This window comes from Pristiophorus japonicus, chromosome 1 (genome assembly GCF_044704955.1).
Source record: "Pristiophorus japonicus isolate sPriJap1 chromosome 1, sPriJap1.hap1, whole genome shotgun sequence".
Lineage (NCBI taxonomy): Eukaryota > Metazoa > Chordata > Chondrichthyes > Pristiophoridae > Pristiophorus > Pristiophorus japonicus.
In genome coordinates, this window is record NC_091977.1 from 94,392,593 (window position 1) to 94,417,445 (window position 24,853).

The window sequence follows — 24,853 nt, forward strand, 5'->3', positions numbered from 1 at the left end:
TGGAGGGTCAAAGTTGGTGGTGTCTTCTTCGGGTTGCTCGTAGCTGTTGGAAAACCGCAATTTGATTTGGTCCAAATGTTTTCTGTGCGTTTGTCCATTGGCCAATTTGACCTGAAACACCCGATTCCCCTCTTTGGCTGTGACTGTGCCAGCGAGCCATTTGGAACCACAAACACAGGATCATTGATCTCAATATCGAGTGACAAATTTGCGCGGTCATGGTACACACTTTGTTGATGCCGCTTGCCCTCCACGTGATCATGGAGATCAGGGTGGACAAGAGAGAGCCTTGTTTTTAGCACCCTTTTCATGAGCAGCTCGGCTGGGGGAGCCCCGGTGAGTGAGTGGGGTCTGGTGCGGTAGCTGAGCAGCACTCGGGACAGCCGGATCTGCAGGGAGCCTTCCGACACACGTTTCAAGCTTTGCTTGATGGTCTGAACTGCCCATTCTGCCTGGCCGTTGGATGCGGGCTTGAACGGGGCAGATGTGACGTGCTTGATCCCATTTCGGTCATGAATTCCTTGAATTCAGCATTAGTGAAGCACGGCCCATTGTCGCTGACTAGGATATCAGGCAAGCCGTGCATGGAAAACATGGCTCATAGGCTTTCAATAGTGGCCGTGGACGTGCTTACAGACATTATCGCACATTCAATCCATTTTGAGTAGGAGTCCACGATAACCAAAAACATTTTGCCTAGAAATGGGCCCGCATAGTCCATGTGGATCCTCAACCACGGTTTGGAGGGCCATAACCACAAACTTAGCGGTGCCTCTCTGGGTGCATTGCTCAGCTGAGAGCAAGTGTTGCACTGGCGCACGCATGACTCCAAATCTGAGTCGATGCCAGGCCACCACACATGAGATCTGGCTATGGCTTTCATCATTACAATGCCTGGGTGGGTGCTGTGCAGCTCACATATAAAAGTATCTCTGCCTTTCTTGGGTAAGACCACGCGATTGCCCCACAACAGACAGTGTGCCTGCAGGGACATTTTGTCTTTGTGCCTGTGGAACGGCTTAATCGTCTCCTGCAACTCCGCTGGGACACTGGACCCGCTCCCATGGAGGACATAGTTTTTTACTAAGGATAGTAAAGGATCCTGACTGGTCCAGGTCCTGATCTGATGGGCCGTAACAAGGGACTTTTCGTTCTCGAATGCCTCCATGACCATGAGCAAATCCACTAGCTGTGCCATTTCCACCCCGGTGGTGGGCAATGGCAGCCGACTGAGAGCATCTGCGCAGTTCTCTGTGGCGGATTACATAGTTGTATACCGACACCGTGAGCGGCCATCTTTGGATGCGGGCAGAGGCATTGGAGCTAATCCCTTTGCTCTCAGAGAACAGCAATATGAGTGGCTTTTGGTCAGTTTCAAGCTCAAACTTGAGGCCAAATAAGTGCTGGTACATTTTTATACCCCATAAATGCATGCCAGAGCCTCTTTTTCAATCATGCTGTAGGCCCTTTCGTCCTTGGACAAATTCCTGGACACATAAGCGACCAGTTGCAACATCCCCGATTTGTTAGCCTGTCGTAACACAAACCCAACCCCGTATGACGACGCATCGCAAGCTAGCACTAATCTTTTACAAGGGTTATACAGGACAAGCAATTTGTTTGAACACAACAGATTTCTGGCTTTCTTAAAGGCAGCCTCTTGTGAATTCCCCCATACCCAATCATCTCCCTTGCGCAGTAGTGCATGTAGGGGTTCTAGCAGGGTGTATAACCCAGGAAGGAAATTACCGAAATAGTTAAGGAGTCCCAGGAACGACCACAGCTCCATCCTGTTCTGTGGTCTTGGCGCATTCTTGATGGCCTCCGTCTTGGTGTCGATGGGTCTGATGCCGTCTGCCGCAATTCTTCTTCCCAAGAACTCAACCTCCTGGGTCAGGAAAACACACTTCGAACGTTTCAACCTGAGCCCCACGCGATCCAACTGACTAACAACCTCTTCAGGTTCTTCAAGTGCTCAATGGTATCCCAACCTGTAACCAGTATGTCGTCCTGGAAAACCACAGTGTGAGGAACCGACTTTAGCAGGCTCTCCATGTTCTGTTGAAAGATTGCCATGGCCGAACGAATCCCAAACGGGCACCGATTATAGATGAACAGACCTTTGTGCGTGTTGATGCAGGTGAGGCCTTTCGAAGACTCGCCAGCTCCTGTGTCATGTAGGCCGAGGTCAGGTCCAGCTTGATGAATGTCTTCCCTCCAGCCAGGGTCGCGAATAGGACGTCTGCCTTGGGTAGCGGGTACTGGTCATGTAGCGAGCGAAAAACAGTTAATCGTTACTTTATAGTCCCCACAAATTCTAACCGTGCCATCCTCTTTAAGTACCGGACTAGCCCACTCGTTGAATTCCACCGGCGCGATGATGCCTACTCGCTGCAGCCTCTCCAGCTCAATTTCCACTTTCTCACGCATCATGTATGGTACTGTCCGAGCCTTGTGGTGGATGGGTCGTGTACCAGGAACCAAATGGATCTGCACTTTCGCCCCTGGAAAGCTTCCCATGTCTGGTTCGAACAACTCTGAGCAAGTTCTGAGCAGGGAACTTGCTCAGAACCTGGGCACATGAGGCGTCGTCGACGGTCAAAAGCGCTCAGATGTTGTCCCAGTTCCAGCGGATTTTTCCCAGCCAGCTTCTGCCAAACAACGTGGGGCCATCCCCTGGCACAATCCACAGCGGGAGTTCGTGTACTGCTCCATCATAGGAGACTTTGACTTCTGCACTGCCAATTACAGGGATTAGCTCCTTGGTGTATGTCCTTAGTTTGGTGTGAATGGGGCTGAGCTTGGGCCTATATACCTTTTTGCCCCACAGCCTGGCGAAGGCCTTTTTACTCATTATGGACTGACTTGCACCAGTGTCCAGTTTCATAGATACTGGAATACCGTTCAGTTCAACTTTCAACGTTTAAGGTGGACATTTCGTAGTGGATGTGTGTACCCCGTACACTTCTGCCTCCTCGGTATGAGTCTCCAATTTAGGCTGATCCACGGGGGATCGATCTTCCTCTGCAACGTGGTGGTTTGCAGGGTTTGCAGCTCACCTGCACATTCGCTGGAGGTGTCCCATTGTTCTGCAACCGTTGCACGCATAGTGCTTAAAGTGGCATTGATGGGGCCGATGATCACCTCCACAGCGCCAACAAGGTGTTAACTGCCTCGCATTAACGATTGATGGCGGACTCTGGGTCATCTGAGGTCGGGCAGCAGTAGCCAGTGTGTACGTTCTGCCATGTATATTTCTGCTCGAAACCGACGTTACTTTATGCACAGTACTGCCCAAAACTTCTTTACTCTGCAAAATCTGTTTGCCATTGTCGCTGGTGGACAGAAATGCCTGGGCTATTGTTATGGCTTTGCTTAGATTCGGAGTTTCTACAGTCAACAGTTTGTGAAGGACTGTCTCATGGCCAATACCCAGTACAAAAAAGTCTCTAAGCATTTGTTCTAGGAATCCCTCAAACTCACAATGTCCTGTGAGGCGCCTTAGTTCGGCGACATAGCTCGCCACTTCCTGGCCCTCCGATCATTGACATGTGTAGAACCGATATCTCGCCATCAAAACGCTTTCCTTAGGATTTAGGTGCTCCCGGACCAGCGTACACAATTCTTCATAGGATTTCTCTGTTGGTTTTGCCGGAGCTAGGAGATTCTTCATGAGGCCATAGGTTGTTGCCCCACAGACAGTTAGGAGGAACGCCCTTCGTTTGGTAGCGTTCTCGTCCCCTTCCAGCTCATTGGTCACCAAGTATTGGTCGAGTCTCTCCACAAAGGCCTCCCAATCGTCCCCTTCTGAGAACTTCTCCAGGATACCAACTGTTCTTTACCTCATCATCAATTGGCACGTTCATAATAAAGGATGAAACTGAGTAGTGTGTACAATGAGCAAGTGTGACCTTAGCTCCTTTAATAAGACTCCAGAGTGCAAGTACCTTGTGGGTGGCCTGCTAATATACCGTGCTCCCAAGGGATGCTGCGATCCCTTGCGACTCCAACAGGTGGTAGTGTAATTCAGGTTACAAGGGGTTAAATACACAACAGGCGCCATTTTGAAGATTGGCGGAAGGGTGGAGGCAGCTAAAAAATCATGCTTAGATAGTTGTAACTTATTTAAGGGTTCTGTATAGATAGATCTACCCAGATTACTAATTATATTTAATTTTAATAGTAGTAGCCTAGTGGATTAGGCATTTTTTTAGTGAAAAGTGCCTTTATACCAATTGAAAATAATTTTTGATAGTGATGGGGCCTATGCTTTCTGCGCAATTACTCATAACTGCTTACAAGCTGGTTTCTGAAAGCATCAATCGAAGAAGTGGCAGAGTAACGCGGAGACAGAGGACACAAAGGAGGCGAGTGTACAGCCAACGAAAGTACTTGGAAAAGCAATCTTACCTCAACTTGTCTGAAAACGTGTGTCTTAGGCGGCTGCGCTTCCGGCAGGAGGTCATCGATGAGATTTGCCAGCTCATCATGGGGGATCTGCAGCCTTCCAGCACCATCAGACCGCACTGTCTGTTGAGATGAAGATTACTGCAGCCCTAGCCTTCTACGCATTGGGATCTTTTCAGGCTTCAGCTAGCAACATCTGTCATATCTCTCAGCATGCCACACACTGCTCTATTCGACAGGTGACTGAAGCCCTTTCCACTCGCAGGATGGACTTTATAAGCTTCCCTATGACCAGGGAGACACAGACCGGCAACGAGCAATAGACTGCACGCACATTGTCCTGAAAGCCCCGTTAAAGAACGTGGAGGTGTTTCATAACAGAAAGGGATTCCACTCCCTGAATGTGCAGCTTGTTGTCGACCACAAGCAAATAATCATGACCTGTTTGTCAATCAGCCAGAAGGTCACGGTTGGATGCTGGGGGATAAGGGATATGGCTTTGCCAGTTGGCTGATGACCCCACTGTGTAATCCCGCCACTGAAGCAGAGAAACGTTACAACAAAAGCCACATAGTGACATGCAACATCGTCGAAAAGACAATTGGAGTCCTAAAGCAATGCTTCAGATGCCTGAACCATTCTGATGGCAGCCTACAGTACCACCCTGACCAGGTCACTGAGTTTATTATGATGTGTTGCATGATGCATAACCTAGCTATAAGGAGAGGACAACTAATGCCAGTTGGGGCTGCAGGTCCACCTCCAGAAGGAGGGGAGACGGAAGAGCCAGCCAGCGAGGAGCAGGAGGAAGAGGAGGTTGGTGAGGACCTCGGGGAGGACCAGCCTGGCGATGTAGACATGGTCCTACCAATCCCCCAGCCCACCCCCCCCCCAGAAGAACAGTACCCCATGGGAGTTATGCGGCCACAAAGCTGTTGTGTCAGCAGCTGATAAAGGAGCGCTTTGCATCAACTTACATTGGGGATCGTCACATTTACATTTAGATTAACAATTCCATTTATACAAAAGTTGCATTTGCATTGAGTTATGTTTCAGCCTTGCCTGCACTGGCATGCCCTTTGTAGTGCTGCATTTGCATTAATGCTTAACTTAAGTAATGTTATTACAAGAGCAATAAAGATATTAAATTATTCAAAATGCCTAAGTTAACTAACCCTACCAGAGAATGCACAATAATTGTTAAAAGCGTTAACAAAATTTATTGCAAACAGAATTCTTTTCAAACACCCTCCTCCCCACCCACCCACCTCCCCCAACTATGAACGAATATTTTAAACAATCTAACATACAATGAACACTGATCTCTCCTCTCTCATCTCTGTCTCTGCCTTCCTCCACTCTCTCTATCCTCTCTCTCTCTCTCTGCCACTCCCTGTGCCTTCTGCGCATGTGTGAATGACCCCTAACCTCCCACACATGCCCAGAAGCCCGTTGCTAGGGAAGCTTTTGACTTCCTCGTTCGGTGGGTGAACGTGACAGCAGCGAAAAATCAGATCACCCATTCCACATTGCCGGTCTATGGCCGAGTGGAAAATCGCCAAGAAAAATATGGGCCATGTTCCAGCGATCAGTAAGGCTGGGACATCCTACATCGCTGAAACTAGGCCCATTTTTGGGGGCGATGGCCACTGAGTGGAAAGTCTAGCCTATAGGTGTAAACACTGAAATAGCCATTCAGCCCAACTGTGGTTTATGGCGGTGTTTATGCTCCACACGCGCTTCCTCCCACCCTACTTCATCTAACCGTATCAACATATCCTTCTACTCCTTTCTCCTTTGTGTGTTTATCTAGCTTCCCTTTAAATGTATCTATGCTATTCGCCTCAACTACAACTAGTGGTAGTGAGTTCCTAATTCAAACTACTCTCTGGGTAAAGAAGTTTCTCCTGGATTTATTAGGGACTATCATAATTATAGCCATAGTTTTGGTCTCCCCACAAATGGAAACATCTTGGGGCCTAAATTGTCCCTTTCTATAAGGCCCAGCGGCCACGGGTCAGTGTGGAATGGCCGCTAAGTCTCCGCGAGGGGCCGCCATTTAAAAAATTGCCCTTCCTCAGGTTTGATCCTTATATATTTCCAAGTCAGGATGGTGTGTAACTTGGAGGGGAACTTTCAGGTGATGGTGCTCCCATGCGCCTGTTGCCCTCATCCTTCTAGGTGGTAGATTTCCGGGCCGGGCCACCACACGCTGCTCCCTCCAATGGCCCCGGCCTGCTGATGGTGTTGCAGGCCGGGACTGCGCTGATTTTGGAATCGGAAATCGCCACAGTCCCGGCCTGCAAGACCATCAGCAGGCCGGGGCCATTGGAGAGAGCAACATGCGGCGGCATGCCACTTCAGGAGGGCGATGGCTGCGAAGTCAGGTCGCTGATTGCAGTGAGGACAGGCACAGCAGGAGGGGCGAAGGAGCGGCAAGAGTTCAGAGAGGAAAGTGACTAGGGTCCTAGGAGAGGCATGAGTTTGGGGCCCAGAAGAGGCGAGGGCGCAGGGGCAGCACGGCCCAGCCCACACTGCGATATGTGTGCTCACTAGATCCGTACAGCAGAGCAGGTCTCCAGTCGTCTTGGGTAATCCTTGCCACTGGACCAAGGCCCAGCTCTGTCAAGCCCATGTGGTGGGTGGCCACCACTCGTTAAAAAAATCCACGCACAGGCATGTTCTACCCTTCAAGATGTAGTTCGAGATCTGGGATATTAGGTCCTTCATTGAAACACCTGTGAACTCATCCCTTTTTGGTGTGGAAGCAAGTCATTCTCGTTTCAAGGGACTGCCTATGATGATGAGATGGTCGAGGTTGCGGGTCTGGGTGATGCTGTCAAAGAAGCTGTGGCGAGTTGCTGCACTGCATCTTATAGATGGTACACACTGCAGCCACGGTGCGCTGGTGGCTGAGGGAGTGAACGTTGAAGGTGTGGAAATTGAGATTGCTTTATGCGGGTGCACATCACGCCCACTGTCGCAGTTTGGAGACGCAAAACTTGGAGAGAAATATTTAATTCGGAAATCAAGTTGAAATCTGACATTTTGACCTGATAAATTTTCTTCCAGGTTTCGTGCTTGCAATTTGTCCCCAACTGTTCCCCCCACTCTAAGCTCAGAACTCACTTTTGTGCTAATATTAGGGCAAAAAACTCTAATGGTACTTGCAAGCTTCAGTTAATTTGTTTTTCAGCTCAGCCAAAGCTGAAATTAATTCTTTGATGAATGGAATTTTCCAGCACTTAATCCAGAGCGATAAATTCCCAGGTGGAGGTGACAGTCGGGTCAGGAATAGGAATATTTTCTGGATCCAGTGGTGCGAAAATGCCATGAAACTGTCCGTGAATACTTTAACCACTTTTGCCTTTATTTTTTTTTTATTGTGTTTGTGCTGACTTGCATAGAAGTGTTAGAAATAGCCAAGTTTAAGGCTATCTCTGGTCACTTTAATAATCACTTCGTTTCTCAAAACAAAGCCCACCCTAAAGATGTGTTACGATTTTGGCCACGTCATTCTCTGTTTACACAACCCAGGGTTTCTTCCTGTCGAAATCGTTTCATCTCTCTCGTCCCTATTCTCTCCTCGGATCCCATGAGGCTAAACCCGAAAACTGCTCGCTTTAGTGTCGCTACCTCCTTTACAATGTAGCAACTTGTTTAAGTTAACTCTCTCAACTTCCATCCATTCCAAGTCTTCCTATAACAAACTGTCTTAAAGATACATAAACAAGGTTCAAGTCTTAACTTGAAAACAACAGATAATCATTTAGCAACTGGGAGATTGTATATGGTATAAAGAGCTACACCCTCCGTAGGAAACCAAGGCATTAGCATTTCTAAGCATTTCTCTGATCCAAAGAGACTTTCCATCTACAATTTGAACATCAGAGTTTAAACAAAATTTTTTCACATCGCAGTGTCAATCGCATAACCATATACATTTTTAGGCATTCCTAATTTCTAACAGAAGCAGAGCAGTACTTAACAGTAGTGACTGATTACCTTAGAAGCTGGAGAATTGCTTTGATGGCTGAATCCTGTCATACTGAATGGACCTATTACAGTCTGAAGAATGCATTTTCATTATATAAGAACCAATTAATATTCCTGATAGCATTAAGTTTGAAACAAAATCACCATTTTAAGTAAAAACAAAAAATGCTGGAAACACTCAGCAGGTCAGGTAGTATCTGTGGAGAGAATAACATAGGGTTAACGTTTCAGGTTGATGACCCTTCATTAGAACCAATTTAAATATTTATTTAACAAGTAAATAAAATGCAGGTTTTTGCTAAACAGCTTGTGGGCTATAATGTAAAAGGAAGTAAACACCAGAGCCTTGATTTCCGAGGCGATGCCGGAGCTGTGGAACCTTTGGTGACAAACTGATAGGCCTACGACCACATGCAAGAGCTTTGGCTGCACCCGATTTCCCGAAAGTTGATATTCTGTGGGAAAATGAGGCTGTGCTACCAGCATGTGTGGGCCTCATTTTGGATTACATTTTCATTTAAATTGGATCAGTAAGCAGAATTCCCAGTTGTGAGCAAGGGACCACCCAATGTGTGATGCAATCTCATTCTGGTGTCTAACCTGCTTAAGCAGGCCTTTTAAACATAGGTACATAGAAAATGTTTTGTCTTGTGCTTTATGTTCAGCATTGCAGCATTTTGCCACATGCGTCAGTTTTTGTTTTTTTACTGGGAACCGCCATATTTGAATTTTTGTGGTCTTTTGTTGCCAGTGCTTTCCTTTAGTATTTGTAGTTGGGTGTCTAAATGACACTGTGCAAAGTGCTGAGCCTGGGGATTATTTGTCAAGTCCCAAATGTAGTGCTTGCTTCAGATGAGGATGATGAGTTAATTCATCAGGGGGCACCAATGCAGCTGCAATGATACTTGAGGCGGTCTATCTGGACTTGTCACTACGCCAGGAACTGCAATTATAAACTCCTCCCCTGTACCGAGACATGTCGGAGGGGACCAGTCTTCACTTCCTCTGCTTCACAAGACAGTGTTCTACTATCTGCTACAGAACTGCCAGGAACAAGGAGGATGGCTCTTTCTATGGAATGGAAGTTCACTACAGTGTCATGTTTCAGAATTTAAAAAAATATTTTCCCACATAAAGGATTTGGTAATGCATTAGATTTAAGTAGTGTGTTTTAAATTAAAGTGGGATCACATAGGTTAAAAATCTCTTCACAGTCAAATGATACAACCACTGAAACAAAGAGGAGTTTATATGTTAATGAGTCAGACACTGAGTGGGAACAATAGTTTATTTGTTATCTCGGGCATCCCACAAGCATGTACAATTATTACTGTTGGAATGACCGATTCATTTGATTTCAGCATGGGGTGTCTGCTGAAAATCCACTCTTGTGGGTGGGTGAGGGGGGGGGGTGGTGGGTGAGGGGGGGGGGGGGGTGGGTGAGGGGGGGGTGGTGGGTGGGGGAGGCGGTAAGGTAGCTGGTGTTATTGGCAGGCCTGTTGGTGAATCAATAAACAGAGAATGGGTTGGAAGGACAGCCCATCCACATCCTATAAAGGCCCAGCGGCGGTCCCAGGTCGGCGGCAGTTCGGGGAAGAGGAGCGAGCAGCGGCCTATAGAGGCCCAGCGGCGGTCCCAAGAGGGTAAGTGATTGGCTGGTTGACTGGTGAATAGTTTTTTTTTCTTTATCTTTTTTTTTTTCTTATCAGTACGAAACCTTTGGCGTTGTTACCAATTAAGTTAATCTAAGGGTTAAGTCATGGCAGGAGAGCCCAGACCCGTGTCATGCTCCTCCTGTGCGATGTGGGACACTACCAGTGTCCCTGACAACTACATGTGCAGGAAGTGTATCCAGCTGCAGCTCCTGTTAGACCGCATGACGGCACTGGAGCTGCGGATGGATTCACTGTGGAGCATCCGCGATGCTGAGAATGTTGTGAATAGCATACTTAGTGAGTTGATCACACCGCAGGGAAAGGTTGCACAGCCAGATAGGGAATGGGTGACCATCAGGAAGAGCAAAGGAAGGCAGTTAGTGCAGGAGTCTCCTGCGGTCACCTCCCTCCAAAACAGATACACCGTTTTGGGTACTGTGGGGGAGATGACTCATCAGGGGAAGGCAGCAGCAGCCAAGTTCATGGCACCATGGGTAGCTATGCTGCACAGGAGGGCAGGAAAAAGAGTGGGAGAGCTATAGCGATAGGGGATTCGATTGTAAGGGGAATAGATAGGCGTTTTTGCAGCCGCAAACGAGACTCCAGGATGGTATGTTGTCTCCCTGGTGCAAGGGTCAAGGATGTCTCGGAGCAGCTGCAGCATATTCTGGAGGGGAAGGGTGAACAGCCGCTGCCATGGTACAGAAAGGTACCAACGATATAGGTAAAAAACGGGATGAGGTGAATTTAGGGAGCGAGCAATTAAATTAAAAAGTAGGACCTCAAAGGTAATAATCTCAGGATTGCTACCAGTGCCACGTGCTAGTCAGAATAGGAATTGCAGGATAGCTCAGATGAATACGTGGCTTGAAGAATGGTGCAAGGGGGAGGGATTCAAATTCCTGGGAGATTGGAACCGGTTCTGGGGGAGGTGGGACCAGTACAACCCGGACGGTCTGCACCTGGGCAGGGCCGAAACCGGTGTCCTAGGCGGAGTGTTTGCTAGTGCTGTTGGAGAGGCTTGGAACTAAAATGGCAGGGGGATGGGAATCTATGCAGGGAGACATAGGCAAGTAAAAAGGGGGCAGAAGCAAAACGTAGGAAGGAGAAAAGCAAGAGTGGAGGGCAGAGAAATCAAAGGCAAAAATCAAAAAGGGCCACATTACAACATAATTCAAAAAGGACAAAGAGTGTTAAAAAAACAAGCCTGAAGACTCTTGAGTCTCAATGCGAGGAGCATTCGTAATAAGGTGGATGAATTGACTGCGCAGATAGCTGTTAACGGATATGATGTAATTGGGATTACGGAGACATGGCTCCAGAGTAACCAAGGTTCGGAACTCAACATTCAGGGGTATTCAATATTCAGGAAGGACAGACAGGAAGGAAAAGGAAGTGGGGTAGGGTTACTGGTTAAAGAGGAGATTAACGCAATAGCAAGGAAGGATATTAGCCTGGATAATGTGGAATCTATATGGGTAGAGCTGAGAAACACCAAAGGGCAGAAAACGTTAGTGGGAGTTGTGTACAGATCACCAAACAGTAGTAGGGAGGTTGGGGATGGCATCAAACAGGAAATTAGGGGCGCGTGCAATAAGGGTACGGCAGTTAGCATGGGTGACTTCAATCTACATATTGATTGGGCTAACCAAACTGGTGGCAATACTGTGGAGGAGGATTTCCTGAAGTGTATAAGGGATGGTTTTCTAGACCAATACGTTGAGGAACCAACTAGAGAGCAGGCCATCCTAGACTGGGTCTTGTGTAACGAGAGGGGATTAATTAGCAATCTGGTCATGCGGGGCCCCTTGGGGAAGAGTGACCATAATATGATAGAATTCTTCATTAAGATGGAGAGTGACACAATTATTTGAGAGACTAGGGTCCTGAACTTAAAGAAAGGAAACGTTGACGGTATGAGACGTGAATTGGCTGGGATAGACTAGAGAATGATACTTAAAGGGTTGATGGTGGATAGGCAATGGCAGACATTTAAATATCACATGGATTAACTACAACAATTGTACATCCCTGTGTGACGTAAGAATAAAAAAGGGAAGGTGGCTCAACCGTGGCTAACAAGGGAAATTAGGGAAAGTGTTAAATTCAAGGAAGAGGCATATAAATTGGCCAGAAAAAGCAGCAAACCTGAGGACTGGGAGAAATTTAGAATTCAGCAGAGGAGGACTAAGGGTTTAATTAGGAGGGCGAAAATAGAGTATGGGAGTAAGCTTGCAGGGAACATAAAAACTGACTGCAAAAGCTTCTATAGATATGTGAAGAGAAAAAGAGTAGTGAAGACTAATGTAGGTCCCTTGCAGTCAGAATCAGGGGAATTAATAATGGTGAAAAAGGAAATGGCAGACAAATTGAACAAATACTTTGGTTCTGTCTTCACGAAGGAAGACACAAATAACCTCCCGAAAATACTAGGGGACCGAGAGTCGAACAAAAAGGGGGAACTGAGGGAAATCCTTATCAGTCAGGAAATGGTGTTAGGGAAATTGAAGGGACTGAAGGCCGATAAATCCCCAGGGCCTGATCGTCTGCATCCCAGAGTATTTAAGGAAGTGGCCCTAGAAATAGTAGATGCATTGGTGGTCACTTTCCAACATTCCATGGACTCTGGATCAGTTCCTATGGATTGGAGGGTAGCTAATGTAACCCCACTTTTTAAAAAAGGTGGGAGAGAGAAAACAGGGAATTATAGACTGGTTAGCCTGACATCGGTGGTGGGGAAAATGCTGGAATCAATTATTAAAGATGTAATAGCAGCACATCTGGAAAGCAGTGACAGGATCGGTCCAAGTCAACATGGATTTATGAAAGGGAAATCATGCTTGACAAATCTTCTAGAGTTTTTTGAGGACATAACTAGTAGAGTAGATAAGGGAGAACCAGTGGATGTGGTGTATTTGGACTTTCAAACGGCTTTTGACAAGGTCCCACACAAGAGATTAGTCAGCAAAATTAAGGCACATGGTATTGGGGGTAATGTATTGACGTGGATAGTTGGCAGACAGGAAGCAAAAAGTGGGAATAAACAGGTCCTTTTTAGAATGACAGGCAGTGATTAGTGGGGTGCCGCAGTGCTGGGACACCAGCTATTTACAATATACACTAATGATTTAAAACGAACGAATTGAAGGTAATATCTCCAAGTTTGCAGATGACACTAAGCTGGGTGGCAGTGCGAGCTGCGAGTCGGATGCTAAGAGACTGCAGGGGGACTTGGACAGGTTAGGTGAATGGGCAAATGCAGTATAATGTGGATAAATGTGAAGTTATCCACTTTGATGGCAAAAACAGGAAGGCAGATTATTATCTGAATGGTGACAGATTTGTAAAAGGGGAGGTGCAAAGAGACCTGGGTGTCATGGTACATCAGTCATTGAAGGTATGCATGCAGGTCCAGCAGGCAGTAACAAAAGCAAATGGCATGCTGGCCTTCATAGCGAGGGGATTTGAGTATAGGAGCGGTCTTACTGCAGTTGTACAGGGCCTTGGTGAGACCACACCTTGAGTATTGTGTGCAGTTTTGGTCTCCTAATCTGAGGAAGGATGTGCTTGCTATTGAGGGAGTGCAGCAAAGGTTCACCAGACTGATTCCTGGGATGGCAGGACTGACATATGAGGAAAGACTGGATCGGCTAGGCTTATACTCACTGGAATTTAGAAGAATGAGAGGGGATCTCATAGAAACGTATAAAATTCTGACGGGACTGGACAGGTTAGATGCAGGTAGAATGTTCCCAATATTGGGGAAGTCCAGAACCAGGGGTCACAGTCGAAAGATAAGGGGTAAGCCATATAGGACCGAGATGAGGAGAAACTTTTTCACCCAGAGAGTTGTGAATCTGTGGAATTCTCTGCCACAGAAAGTTGTTGAGTCCAGTTCGTTGGACAGATTCAAAAGGGAGTTTACGGCTAAAGGGATCAGGGGGTATGGAGAGAAGGCAGAGGTGGGGTACTGAGGTTGCATGATCAGCCATGATCATATTGAATGGTGATGCAGGCTCGAAGGGCAGAATGGCCTACTCCTGCACCTATTTTCTATGTTTCAAAGGAACTTAAGAAGAGAAAAATACCATATTTGTGCTTATTCAGGATAGTATACTGAGAGAAAGGCCTATGCAGTATATTGTAAGGCTAGTGTTGGCCACATGGGGGGAGGGGTTGAAGTTAAGTAAAGGTTAATGAGTTTTGATTATAACTATTAACTATTTGCCTTCACTTGCTGTTTGTAAAATAAAGCAGCTAATGATTCATTTCTGGCCTCATTTCACTAAAGTGTTTTCAGTCCGTCGACTAAAAGATTGGAAAAGTGCATGTGAGGATACATGAGAAAGGCACGGTCTCTAGTTCCGATCACAAGGGGGAACTATTGTTACAATCCTACATTGTGCTATTGTATAATTAGAAATTAAGCAGTACAGGTGCACTCCTGAAAGCAAGTTTTGGAGACCACTTATGGAAGTTAACAGCATCTCTGAATCTGAGGGAATACCTAAGGTAGGTCCAGCATGAAGTTTTTATGCTATTAGATCCTTCCAAGTCACCCAAGGGACATGTGCTACATCAATAACAACTTAATTTGTATGGTGCCTTTACCATAGAAAAATGTCCCAAGGTACTTCACACCTGTATCAAACAAGTGACAGACATTGTGCCTGAAAGGGCCAACATTTTCTTTATTCTCCCTGTGGAGATCAGGCATCAAGTGGACAGGATGCAGAGCTTTCCCTGGTTGATAGGTTTCTTTTGAGTGTCACATGCATGTGGACATCCAGTATGCACTGTCTTTAGTCAGCAAATGTTGACATGCTGACCAGACCCTCAACTGCTGATAGATGACATGAGGTATAGTATTTTATTGAAGGTTTTTTTCAGTCACAAAATATTTTATAATTTGCACTGACTAAAATGTGGCACTCCTAGGTGAGGTATATTAAGACATCTAACAGACCAAAAAGTTTTTAGTAACTTAGGTAACTTGCAGGTTTATAATTTTGGTTGGTACCCTGAACATGGAATCTATCTTCAAATATACAAAAGAGGTGATACTAAGGGCTAGATTTTCGGCTTTGATGTCTTTGGGGCGGTAATGGCGGTGGGGTGGTAAAGTTTGCGCCCGGGAACAGTTTGCACCTCAGTATGTAACATTGGGAAGCTGGGCCCTGAGTCAGGGGGCGCAACCCTAATGGAGGCATTGTCCATCTCTCTTGGGCGCTAGCATGGGAAACTCCCGAGCTAAAGAGCCGGGCCGGGAGCGCTCCATGAGATGCCTGGAGGGAAAAAAACCTTGTTTAAAAATAGCCACAAAAACATTCCCAAAACATTGCCCACGCCACCACAACACAATTGGTAAAAAAAATTAATTGAAAAAACAATCACAATTACCGTCCATTACTTACCTCTCCGCTGTCAGTATTGTTGGACCATCTGATTTCCCAGGCGTTCATTGCGGGGCACACTTTGGGGCGTACTGGTCGGGCAAGAGTTAAAACTCACATCGGTGTCGCAACCAGGGGCATTGCACACTGGTGCTGCTCCACGCTGCCACAAAACCGGACCCGAGGATCGCTGTGGGGCGCTGGAGGCTGACTGCCTGGCCAGAACACCTCACCGCCGCCATTGCTGCCACTCCGGGCACAAAACGGTGCGATGAGCGAAAATCTGCCCCTAACATATTAATAAAGATAGTCAAATGTGATAATTGGTGTTGTTTTCAAAAACTATTGTCAACTGCTCATTTCTTTTCCAGGTCGATTTGAAAACTGGTTTAGCAATAGAAGAGGCCTGTTATGCTCAGGTATAAGTTTAAAGAGTGTATCTGAGTTTGTGTATGTATATTTAGTTTGTTTTTACCATATTTTAGCTGTATGCAGCACTAAACGAAAACAAAACTTAAGAAATATAGGAGCAATGGAATTTTTCCCATCATATATTATTACAACCTGTACAATCAGTTCATTGTGTTTCCAATACCAACATCACCCATAATGACATTTGAGTGGTTGATGCAATTTGCAGCTCTAGTTCTAGTCCTCAAATACAAAGTAGCTATTTTTGGATTGTCAAAAAACAACAGGAACTCAAAAGACCATTGAGTTGGGAGCTTCACAAACTTTTTTTCCACAATCAACTTATCCTTAAACTGCAGAAACCAATTGTAGATGCAGAAATGTTATGTTTCACAGTATTATTTTTTGCAATTTTTTTTTTCTTCCCCTTAGTTAGTCTTTTGTCATGTACCATTCGTGCCAAAAGAGCAGGTAAGTGACCTGCTGTCGTTGCCATTGCTGCTTTATAACTAGTTGCTTGGAAGTGCCTCTCTTCATTTTGGAATCACCTGGCTTCTGCTCAGCACCTTGTCAGAATAGGTACAGTTGAGATCGATACTTACCACTATGGACATTGTGGGCGTGAATTGTGTCACCCATTGTGGGAGTGCCAGTGTGCTGCACCACCAACTCAAAATGACTCTCGAGTACTATTTTGCTGCGCTTTAAATCCTTATTTGATGGACCATTCAAATTAGATTTAATCCTTCTCATTTCATTATCACAGCAGGAACCTAGCAGTGTAGTATCCCATTAAAAGTTTTGTCTGAGAAGGATGAACAATAAAAGTGAAGCATCACAAGCTGTAGTCACAACAGTAGTGATTTCAGATTAGAAATTGCTGTAATCTACTGTATGTAGTTTCTGAAGCTAAATCTGCCATATATATCATTTGAGCTGTGTTAATGTCAATGGCATTCATACACTGTATTAGACTGGCAAAATAATGTGCTGTTAAACATCTTGAGATGCAGTGGTTGGCAAATTCTCAAAGTATTTTGTAAGAGATAAAGCTAATAATTCCACAGCTGTTTTGAGGGACTGGAAGTACCATAGGGCAGGACACCCTGAAGTGGGGGAGCACTTACAAGTGACTAATTGTGGAGCAGCATTGGCAGAATACTGACAGCGGGTCACTTATCTTTGACCAGGAGCTAACTGAGGGGACAAAGAAAAAGGTTGTGAATGTTTGCATTGACATCCTTACTGAAACTTCTCCACCTGCCTATACATTCCACCAGCTGCCTATGCATTCCACCAGCTGCCTATACATTCCACCAGCTGCTTATACATTCCACCAGCTGCCTAGACATTCCACCAGCTGCCTAGACATTCCACCAGCTGCCTATGCATTCCACCACCTGCCTAGACATTCCACCAGCTGCCTATGCATTCCACCAGCTGCCTATGCATTCCACCAGCTGCCTATACATTCCACCACCTGCCTAGACATTCCACCAGCTGCCTATGCATTCCACCAGCTGCCTATGCATTCCACCACCTGCCTATACATTCCACCACCTGCCTATACATTCCACCACCTGCCTATACATTCCACCGGCTGCCTATACATTCCACCAGCTGCCTAGACATTCCACAACCTGCCTATACATTCCATCAGCTGCCTATACATTCCACCACCTGCCTCACCAAATCACATCTCAGTCTCTTCCCCAACTCCTCTGGAATTATCTGATGTTTCTAGCACCTAATCTTGTTCCATCCCTCCTGTCTCTTCTTTAAAATCCTCACCCTGTACAGCCCTCACAAGCCCCATCCAGACATTCACTGATGTACCTTTCCTCCCTCAGCCTCTGTTCTGAGCAACTCCTCATCTTTGGTGATTTCAATCTCCATCTTACCCTGCCCTCTCTCCTCTGATTTAATTGCCCTCCTATCCTCTCTAAACCATATAAACTCTCCTACTCATTCACAGCCACCCCACTGACCTTGCCATCTTGAGTGGCCTCTCTACTCACATGGTCTTAATCACAAACAAGGCTAACTCCGACCACTTCCTTGTATCTCTAACCACACATATCCCCCTACCCCTTCCAATCCTAATAAAACCGTTACTCTCTCCTGTTCTGGTCATTCCCCTGTTATGCCCCCATTTCCACTCCCTTAAGTCCAAGGGATGCAGACTTAAGAACATAAAAAACATAAAAAATAGGAACAGGAGTAGGCCATATGGCCCTTCGAGTCTGCTCTATCATTCAGTAGGATCATGGCTGATCTTTGACCTCAACTCCACTTTCCCACCCAATCCCCAGTCCAAACACCTATCGATTTCAGCTTTGAATATACACAATGACTGAGCATCCACGGCCCTCTGGGGTAGAGAATTCCAAAGATTCACAACCCTCTGACTTGAACAATTATGGCAGACATCTGGTTTATCCATTCATCACCAGATATGACAGGTCCACATAAAGCACTCTTGGTTCCTGCTCTCCTCTACCAAAAATGCTCTACTTCAGGGTCGTCCTGGAATGCAAATATAAGCTCTGGTTTATCTTCTCCACTGCAAACTGTTTTATTTTTAATCTTGGGGCCTTCTTAAGGTTCAGAACAAGCACTATTAGGAGTAAGTTAGGCAGAATTCCCAGGGTAGCCTGGGAAAGCCCCTGGAGACATCCCCAAAGTCAGTTCAGCACATAACAGGAGAGTCATAAGAAGCACCCAACCCCCATCCTTCCCCGGTGCACAATTTGTGGTGATCTTACATTCTCATACGGGGTGTAAATCTGTCAGATCTGGGTTTCACACTTAATTGTGCTGTATTTGAAGCCCCTGTGGACCAGAGTTTTTAGCCTGCAGTGTTTATTGAAACCACTTTATCAAGTTTTTAATTGGAGATGTGCATAATAGCATGATCAGTCAAGCACAATACTGTGGATGTTGGAAATTTGATGTAAACTTTCTCAACAAGTCAATGTAGTGGTTTGTCCAGAGCTTTTGAAGCAGATGGCCAAGAACAATTCCATTATCCTTCTGCATCTACATGGAGCTGACAGATTGACAAAGCAGACAGCAAACAAGGCACCGAGTATGACGTATGAGTGGCAGCATATATTCAGAATATTTCTTGGTGGCAGGAAGCAGTTTGGGCATATTTAGATTGCTTTAGAAGCAAGCGAACTGGGTTCAGTAGCTAATAGTGTTTCCGACACATTCTTTCCTGGAAAGTCACCTACAACAGGAAATTACATCTAGAGTGATCACATCATAATGGAATTGTTCTTGGCCATTATTTAATGGAAAGTACTAAGAGGTGTTCAGAAAGCCAAACACTGACTCAGTAATCTCGAAAATGCAGGAAAAAGATTAAACACAATTTCCAGCAGCTGTTTATAGAAATGAATTTCATTTTTTTCACAAGTTAATTATTGTACATATTGCACTTGACAGTAATGTTATGTTAGGCTGTAAGAAAAACATCTTTTGTGGTTGTGTTTGAAAATCAGAAAATAAGCAGTACAGAGGTTAGGACTGAGCAGTATTTCAACTCTCTCCATTCTCAGTATACTACTTCACCTTGCCTCATAATCCAGGGTGACTGAATTCAGAATCACAACGTTTTCTTTTAAATTATAGGTGATTCCAACAAAAGACAGGATTGAAGGACTCAATGCTTTCAAAGAAAAACGACTGCCCAGATACACTGGGGAATAATAAGACACAGATAAAAGAAGTCTGAGGAACAGAACAAAAAATATCATATCATCTGACTTATGGTATTTTCTATCTGCCCTGTGTTCAGAAATTACTTCAAAAAATATCGATTGAGCCATAATGTATGTGATTTTGAGTACAGTATTTTTAGGAAAAATGTGCAGCACTACTGTGTGTTTTTCAGTACATTGAGTATTTACTGCTACATAATTCTTTTTGATTCATATTTTTATTTTTAAAGCATATCAATGAATGAATAATGTAAATCTTGCAGCCTATGCTATATCCCTTGAATTAAATGTTCCCTACAATTATTCAAGAATGGACATTCAATATTTTCATAAGGATGCATATATTACTTTCTCATTTTGTATTAATCCCTCCTTTCCTGGCACAGAATAAATTTTAAACAATTGTTTATACTAAAGTGTCATGTGACATATTTATTCATTGTTTGAGTGATGATGCTTAAAGGATTAATTTCAGTAAATTGCACCCTACCTCAACACAATAGTGCCTTTGATGTAGCTTTATAAAAATGTTAATCATGTTATATTACAACATTACAACAGTAACTAAACTCCTAAAGTACTTCATTGGCTGTAAAGCGCTTTGAGATGTCCAGTGGTCGTGAAAGGCACTATATAAAAAAAGTCTTCTTCCTTATATTGAGTAAACTTTGACCCTATAGATTTAAGCTGGGGCATCTCTCCTTAAACTTGAATGTTGTGCATAAACTTGAAATTCTGAATGTGTAGCACAAAATTATTTTTAAATTCAAAAAACTTGTCAGCATTGCCATGAAAAAAGAATGCTAATAGTGACTTTGTGTAGCATTGTATAAAAACAGTAATTTATTTGATAATGTATTATCATTTGCATATTCATCTGAGTATTGTTGTGTCACTGCCACCATTGAAGGGTCAGTATAAAGGCTAAATGCCACGAAAGTTAATGGCAACACCCCTCCCACAAAATTGGACATTTTCTTAATGCATGATTTAGAAATGCACAAAGGGCATTTGGCAGCCTGCTATCAGTGATCTTAATAATTCTGGCAGTTGAAACCTATGCTGTACTAAAACGTGAACAAAATGGTGCTTTTATACTTAATGCCATGAATAAATATTTCCTCACCCTATATGTCTCATGCTCTTCAGAAATGATTGAACATAAAAATTGAAAGGAGATAAAGATTACTTGTTTCTCTTAGTGGTGGGAGACAGCTGATATGCCACACATTATGGCCAGAATTTTAATCTGGAGGCAGGTTGGGAGCAGAGGGCCTAGAAAGTGGTTGGGAAATCCAGGAGAATGGGTTTCCTACAGCCCTTTCCAAATTTAATGGCAGGGGCTGATTAACATTTCAAAGTAATATTTGCCACCTGCAGCCAGCCAGATGGAGAGGCTGGCTGCAGGCAGGCAGGCCTGCGGCACTATGCCCCAGAGAGGAGGGAAGGAGGAATTAAGCGGGGCCTAAAGGAAGCCGGAGGAACATCGGAGGCTGGAGTAGCATCAGGGGAGGGGAGGTCGTGGGTGGTGGGTATTCGGGAGCCGGAGAAGCATCGGGGGCCAGAGGAGCATTGGGGGGGGCGGGGGGGGGGGTGGATGTGGTCAGGAGCTGGACGAGCATCGGGGCTGAAGAGGGGAAGCCAGGAGGGTGATTGGGGTATCGGAGGCGGATCGGGTGGGGGAGGATCCGAGGCCAGTGGGATGGATCCGAGGCCAGGTGGAGGGCATGGGAGGCCTGGAGGGGGTGTCTGGTCGCTGGGGGTGGGTTAGGCAGGGACACTGGTCCCAGCAGGTAGATGAAAAGACACTTACCTCCTGAATCCAGCGTGCTCATCTTACTTTAGCTGGCGGGTTCCCCAAGGCCCAGGAAACCTGACCAGCCAGAGTTAAATTTGTAATGGTGGGTCACCATGAGACACGCCAGCCTCATTATAATATTTAAATGGTTGACCTGCCTCCTGGGGTGGCTGCCCACCCCCACCCACCTATCCCACCTCCATTAAAACCGGAAGTGGATGGGTTGGGGTCCGGATTCAGTTTTTTAACAACACTTTAACCTCCCACCCGGCCCCAACATACCCACCTGTTTTTTGGGGTTAAAATTCTTCCCTATATATCTAATCCTGTTGAACGACCTATTCAAATTAAAATTCTGCCCAGAATATTATGCTTGAAAACAGGTAGAAATGGAGAGTTGGTGATGATTTGATTATGGAATGCAACCACAATAGTTTATAAAATAGTAAAGAATTAAGCAATCTCTGTTGCCAGCTTTTAAGTGAAGAGAACATGGATGGAACATTCTGTGGAACTGCAATGAAGTGGCAGGGAAAGCGTTGAAAACTATTCCGTATCATTCTTGATCCCACTGCAATTCTAATATGAACAGCAGTGACTGAGCGATATATCTAACAGACCAAGTTCAATTCACACAATTGTTGAAAACTGCTTTTTTGCAGTCTGCTTCCAGAGCAATTTTCTAAGTAATGATATTTATTAGTTATGTTTGTGGAATTCAGTAATTTTCATTAAAGTCAAAAATTTATGTCAATATCTGTACTTTGAAGCCTATCAATGTCTTAATAAATCAATGCTTTGGGGAATCTGTAGCATTTCTTTGTGTCTTTATCGAGATTTGTTCAGATAGGTATCACTTCAGCTTAATATCGACGAGCAATTTATTCAACTAGTGAGTCCTAAGTGTAATTAATATTGAAATATTAGTACCTTTGAAAGAGTGGTTAATGCTGTGAGGTTGTTTTGTGTCAGCAAACAAAATGGCATATTCCTCAAGAGCATTGCTAATTCCAATAAGAAATTAAAATCTGTTAAAACAGTATCAGTGGTAATCTGTGGATGGTAGAATTTGTGTGATAAGCTATTAATTTAGATATATTAAGAATGCAGTTTGAGCCTCCGACACCTAAATCAATAATTCCCGACAGGTGAAAACTTTGCCATAAGTACATGTGATTACAAAGCTGTATATTTGTGATTTTTTTTTTCATCCAAGACTTGTAAAGTTTATTAGCAAGTGTTTTGGTTGTGGTGTTGCTGCACTTTATATTATTAAACACATGTAACAAAATACTTGTCACTTCAAAATGTTCCAACTGTTTGATTACCTTCTGATTTCCACAGGCAAATTTTTACATCAGAAATCTGCAATTCCACTTTATATAAGTGCTATTGCTACTAGCTAATGAATGCAAAAAGTTTTGGTCTGTGAAATTATGTATGACAACAAGGTTTTCCCTGCAAATAAATGCAGATTAAGGTTTATAACACAGTTGTTAACTTGGCCTAAAGATAACCCAGTGAAAGGCAAATTCTTCTCCATTTTAAAGTACTGGATAATCATCTAAAGGGCTGGAGATGATTTTATGAAATGGAAAGCAGTCTTAATGGCAGTTACCTGCTGAAATTTATAAATTTAGTAGAATGTTGAAAACAGTTGCACACATCAGAAGTCTAGTTAATCAGTTTGCTGAAACATATTTGGCATTATTAAAGCAAAGAGGCATCACATAGATGTTTGATTCTGTATAATCAGCTCAGTCCTGCTGCATTCATTCCAGCAAAATTTCTACGAGCTACTCCTAATTCATGGTGCCTGCCCTGCTGTTTCCACAATTGTTCACCAACATTTTCTTGTGTTACACAATATGTCATCTCCAAAATTAAAAATAACTGGTTTAAGGCCTGGAGCAGCAAATGAATTCCTGCCTCTTATGGATGAGCATGAAGTAGCACTTGCTCACACCATACAAATTCAAGTCGTGCATGTGCAAACTATACACTATCTGATACACTTAACGCGATAGATCTGAGAAACAAACTTATAAAATTCTGACGGGACTGGACAGGTTAGATGCAGGAAGAATGTTCCCGATGTTGGGGAAGTCCAGAACCAGGGAACATAGTCTAAGGATAAGGGGTAAGCCATTTAGGACTGAGATGAGGAGAAACTTCTTCACTCAGAGAGTTGTTAACCTGTGGAATTCTCTACTGCAGAGATTTGTTGATGCCAGTTCATTCGATATATTCAAGAGGGAGTTAGATATGGCCCTTACGGCTAAAGGGATCAAGAGGTATGGAGAGAAAGCAGGAAAGGGGTACTGAGGTGAATGATCAGCCACGATCTTATTGAATGTTGGTGCAGGCTCAAAGGGCCGAATGGCCTACTCCTGCACCTATTTTCTATGTTGCACAGAACTGAGAGTTTTTACTTTTGGCCTCACTGCTGCACCTTCCATTTTAATGGAAACAAATCCAGGTGAAGGAAAATCCTTCCCATACACTCTTAACTTGGCTCACAATAGGTTTTTTTCCACATAGTACGGTGTTTGGAGTCACATTCTAAATCAAAACCAGGACTATTTTTGACATTTTTATGAACTCTGATATTCATACAGATGTTAATTGTTTTAAATATTGAGCAGTAGTGAATTGTAACATACCTTCTAGATATATATAATTTGAAAATTCTTCAAAGTTAGATAGTAAATAATAGATATCTGGAAGGCAGTAATACAAGCAAGGAATTCAAATGAAAAACCAAGAGTAAGTTAGATTGATTTCTATCTGTTATCTAACTCCTGAAATTAGATTACACATTGAAAGCCATAGTTCGTAACTTTGTGTGTGTATGTAACTTTCTCATGACCCCATTCTGTGCAATTAAATCCTATTCTTGCATGGTTCAACACACTTTGGCATGAAGGGCTTTCTCTGGTCCATGTGTGAGTTCCAGATCTGAGTTAAGATGTAGATTTGTAGGAAAAAGGGGAAATTATTGTAGGAGGAAAGACTGCAGTCAATACAAGCCTGTCATTGAGTACCCTGAGGTATCCTCGTGGCAGGCATGTCTTTTTGTCAAAACTACACAGAATGAGGACCTGGATTAACAAGTTGGTACACAACACTGGAAATGAACATCTTGAATATCCAGATGGCTAGCAGATTGCAAACCTTATGTAGATACTTTCACCACACTGTAGCCAGATGTTCATTGATGAGGAAACTGGAGACTAGGTCTACATACTTCTATATCCAGGATTCAGTGCCTATCACGATTGGATTGCAGAGAGGCAAACAAATGCTGCTGAAGCTTTACATCACCAATGTGTGTAACCATGGTCATACTGTGTTGAGGATGGTAGCAATGCACTCACATTTTATGGTATTTTACGTTGCTCAGAATGTTGCTTATGAGGAGTTTATTGGACATAGTGTCCACCAGTAAATTGCCAAAATATAAATAAA

At 44.2% G+C, this 24,853-nt stretch overlaps 1 protein-coding gene across 4 annotated transcripts in view; it reads left to right on the plus strand.

Moving 5' to 3' along the window:
* The window catches only part of auh (AU RNA binding protein/enoyl-CoA hydratase), a 414,205-nt gene extending 393,114 nt beyond the window's left edge, over positions 1-21,091 (plus strand). For all 4 annotated transcript variants that reach the window (XM_070881749.1, XM_070881740.1, XM_070881730.1 and 1 more), the window contains 2 exons: positions 15,823-15,870; positions 19,499-21,091. In XM_070881749.1, coding sequence (XP_070737850.1) covers positions 15,823-15,870; positions 19,499-19,576 — 126 coding nt within the window. In that variant the 3' untranslated portion in view covers positions 19,577-21,091. The remainder of the gene's footprint in view (positions 1-15,822; positions 15,871-19,498) is intronic.
* The last annotated feature ends 3,762 nt before the right edge of the window (positions 21,092-24,853 follow it).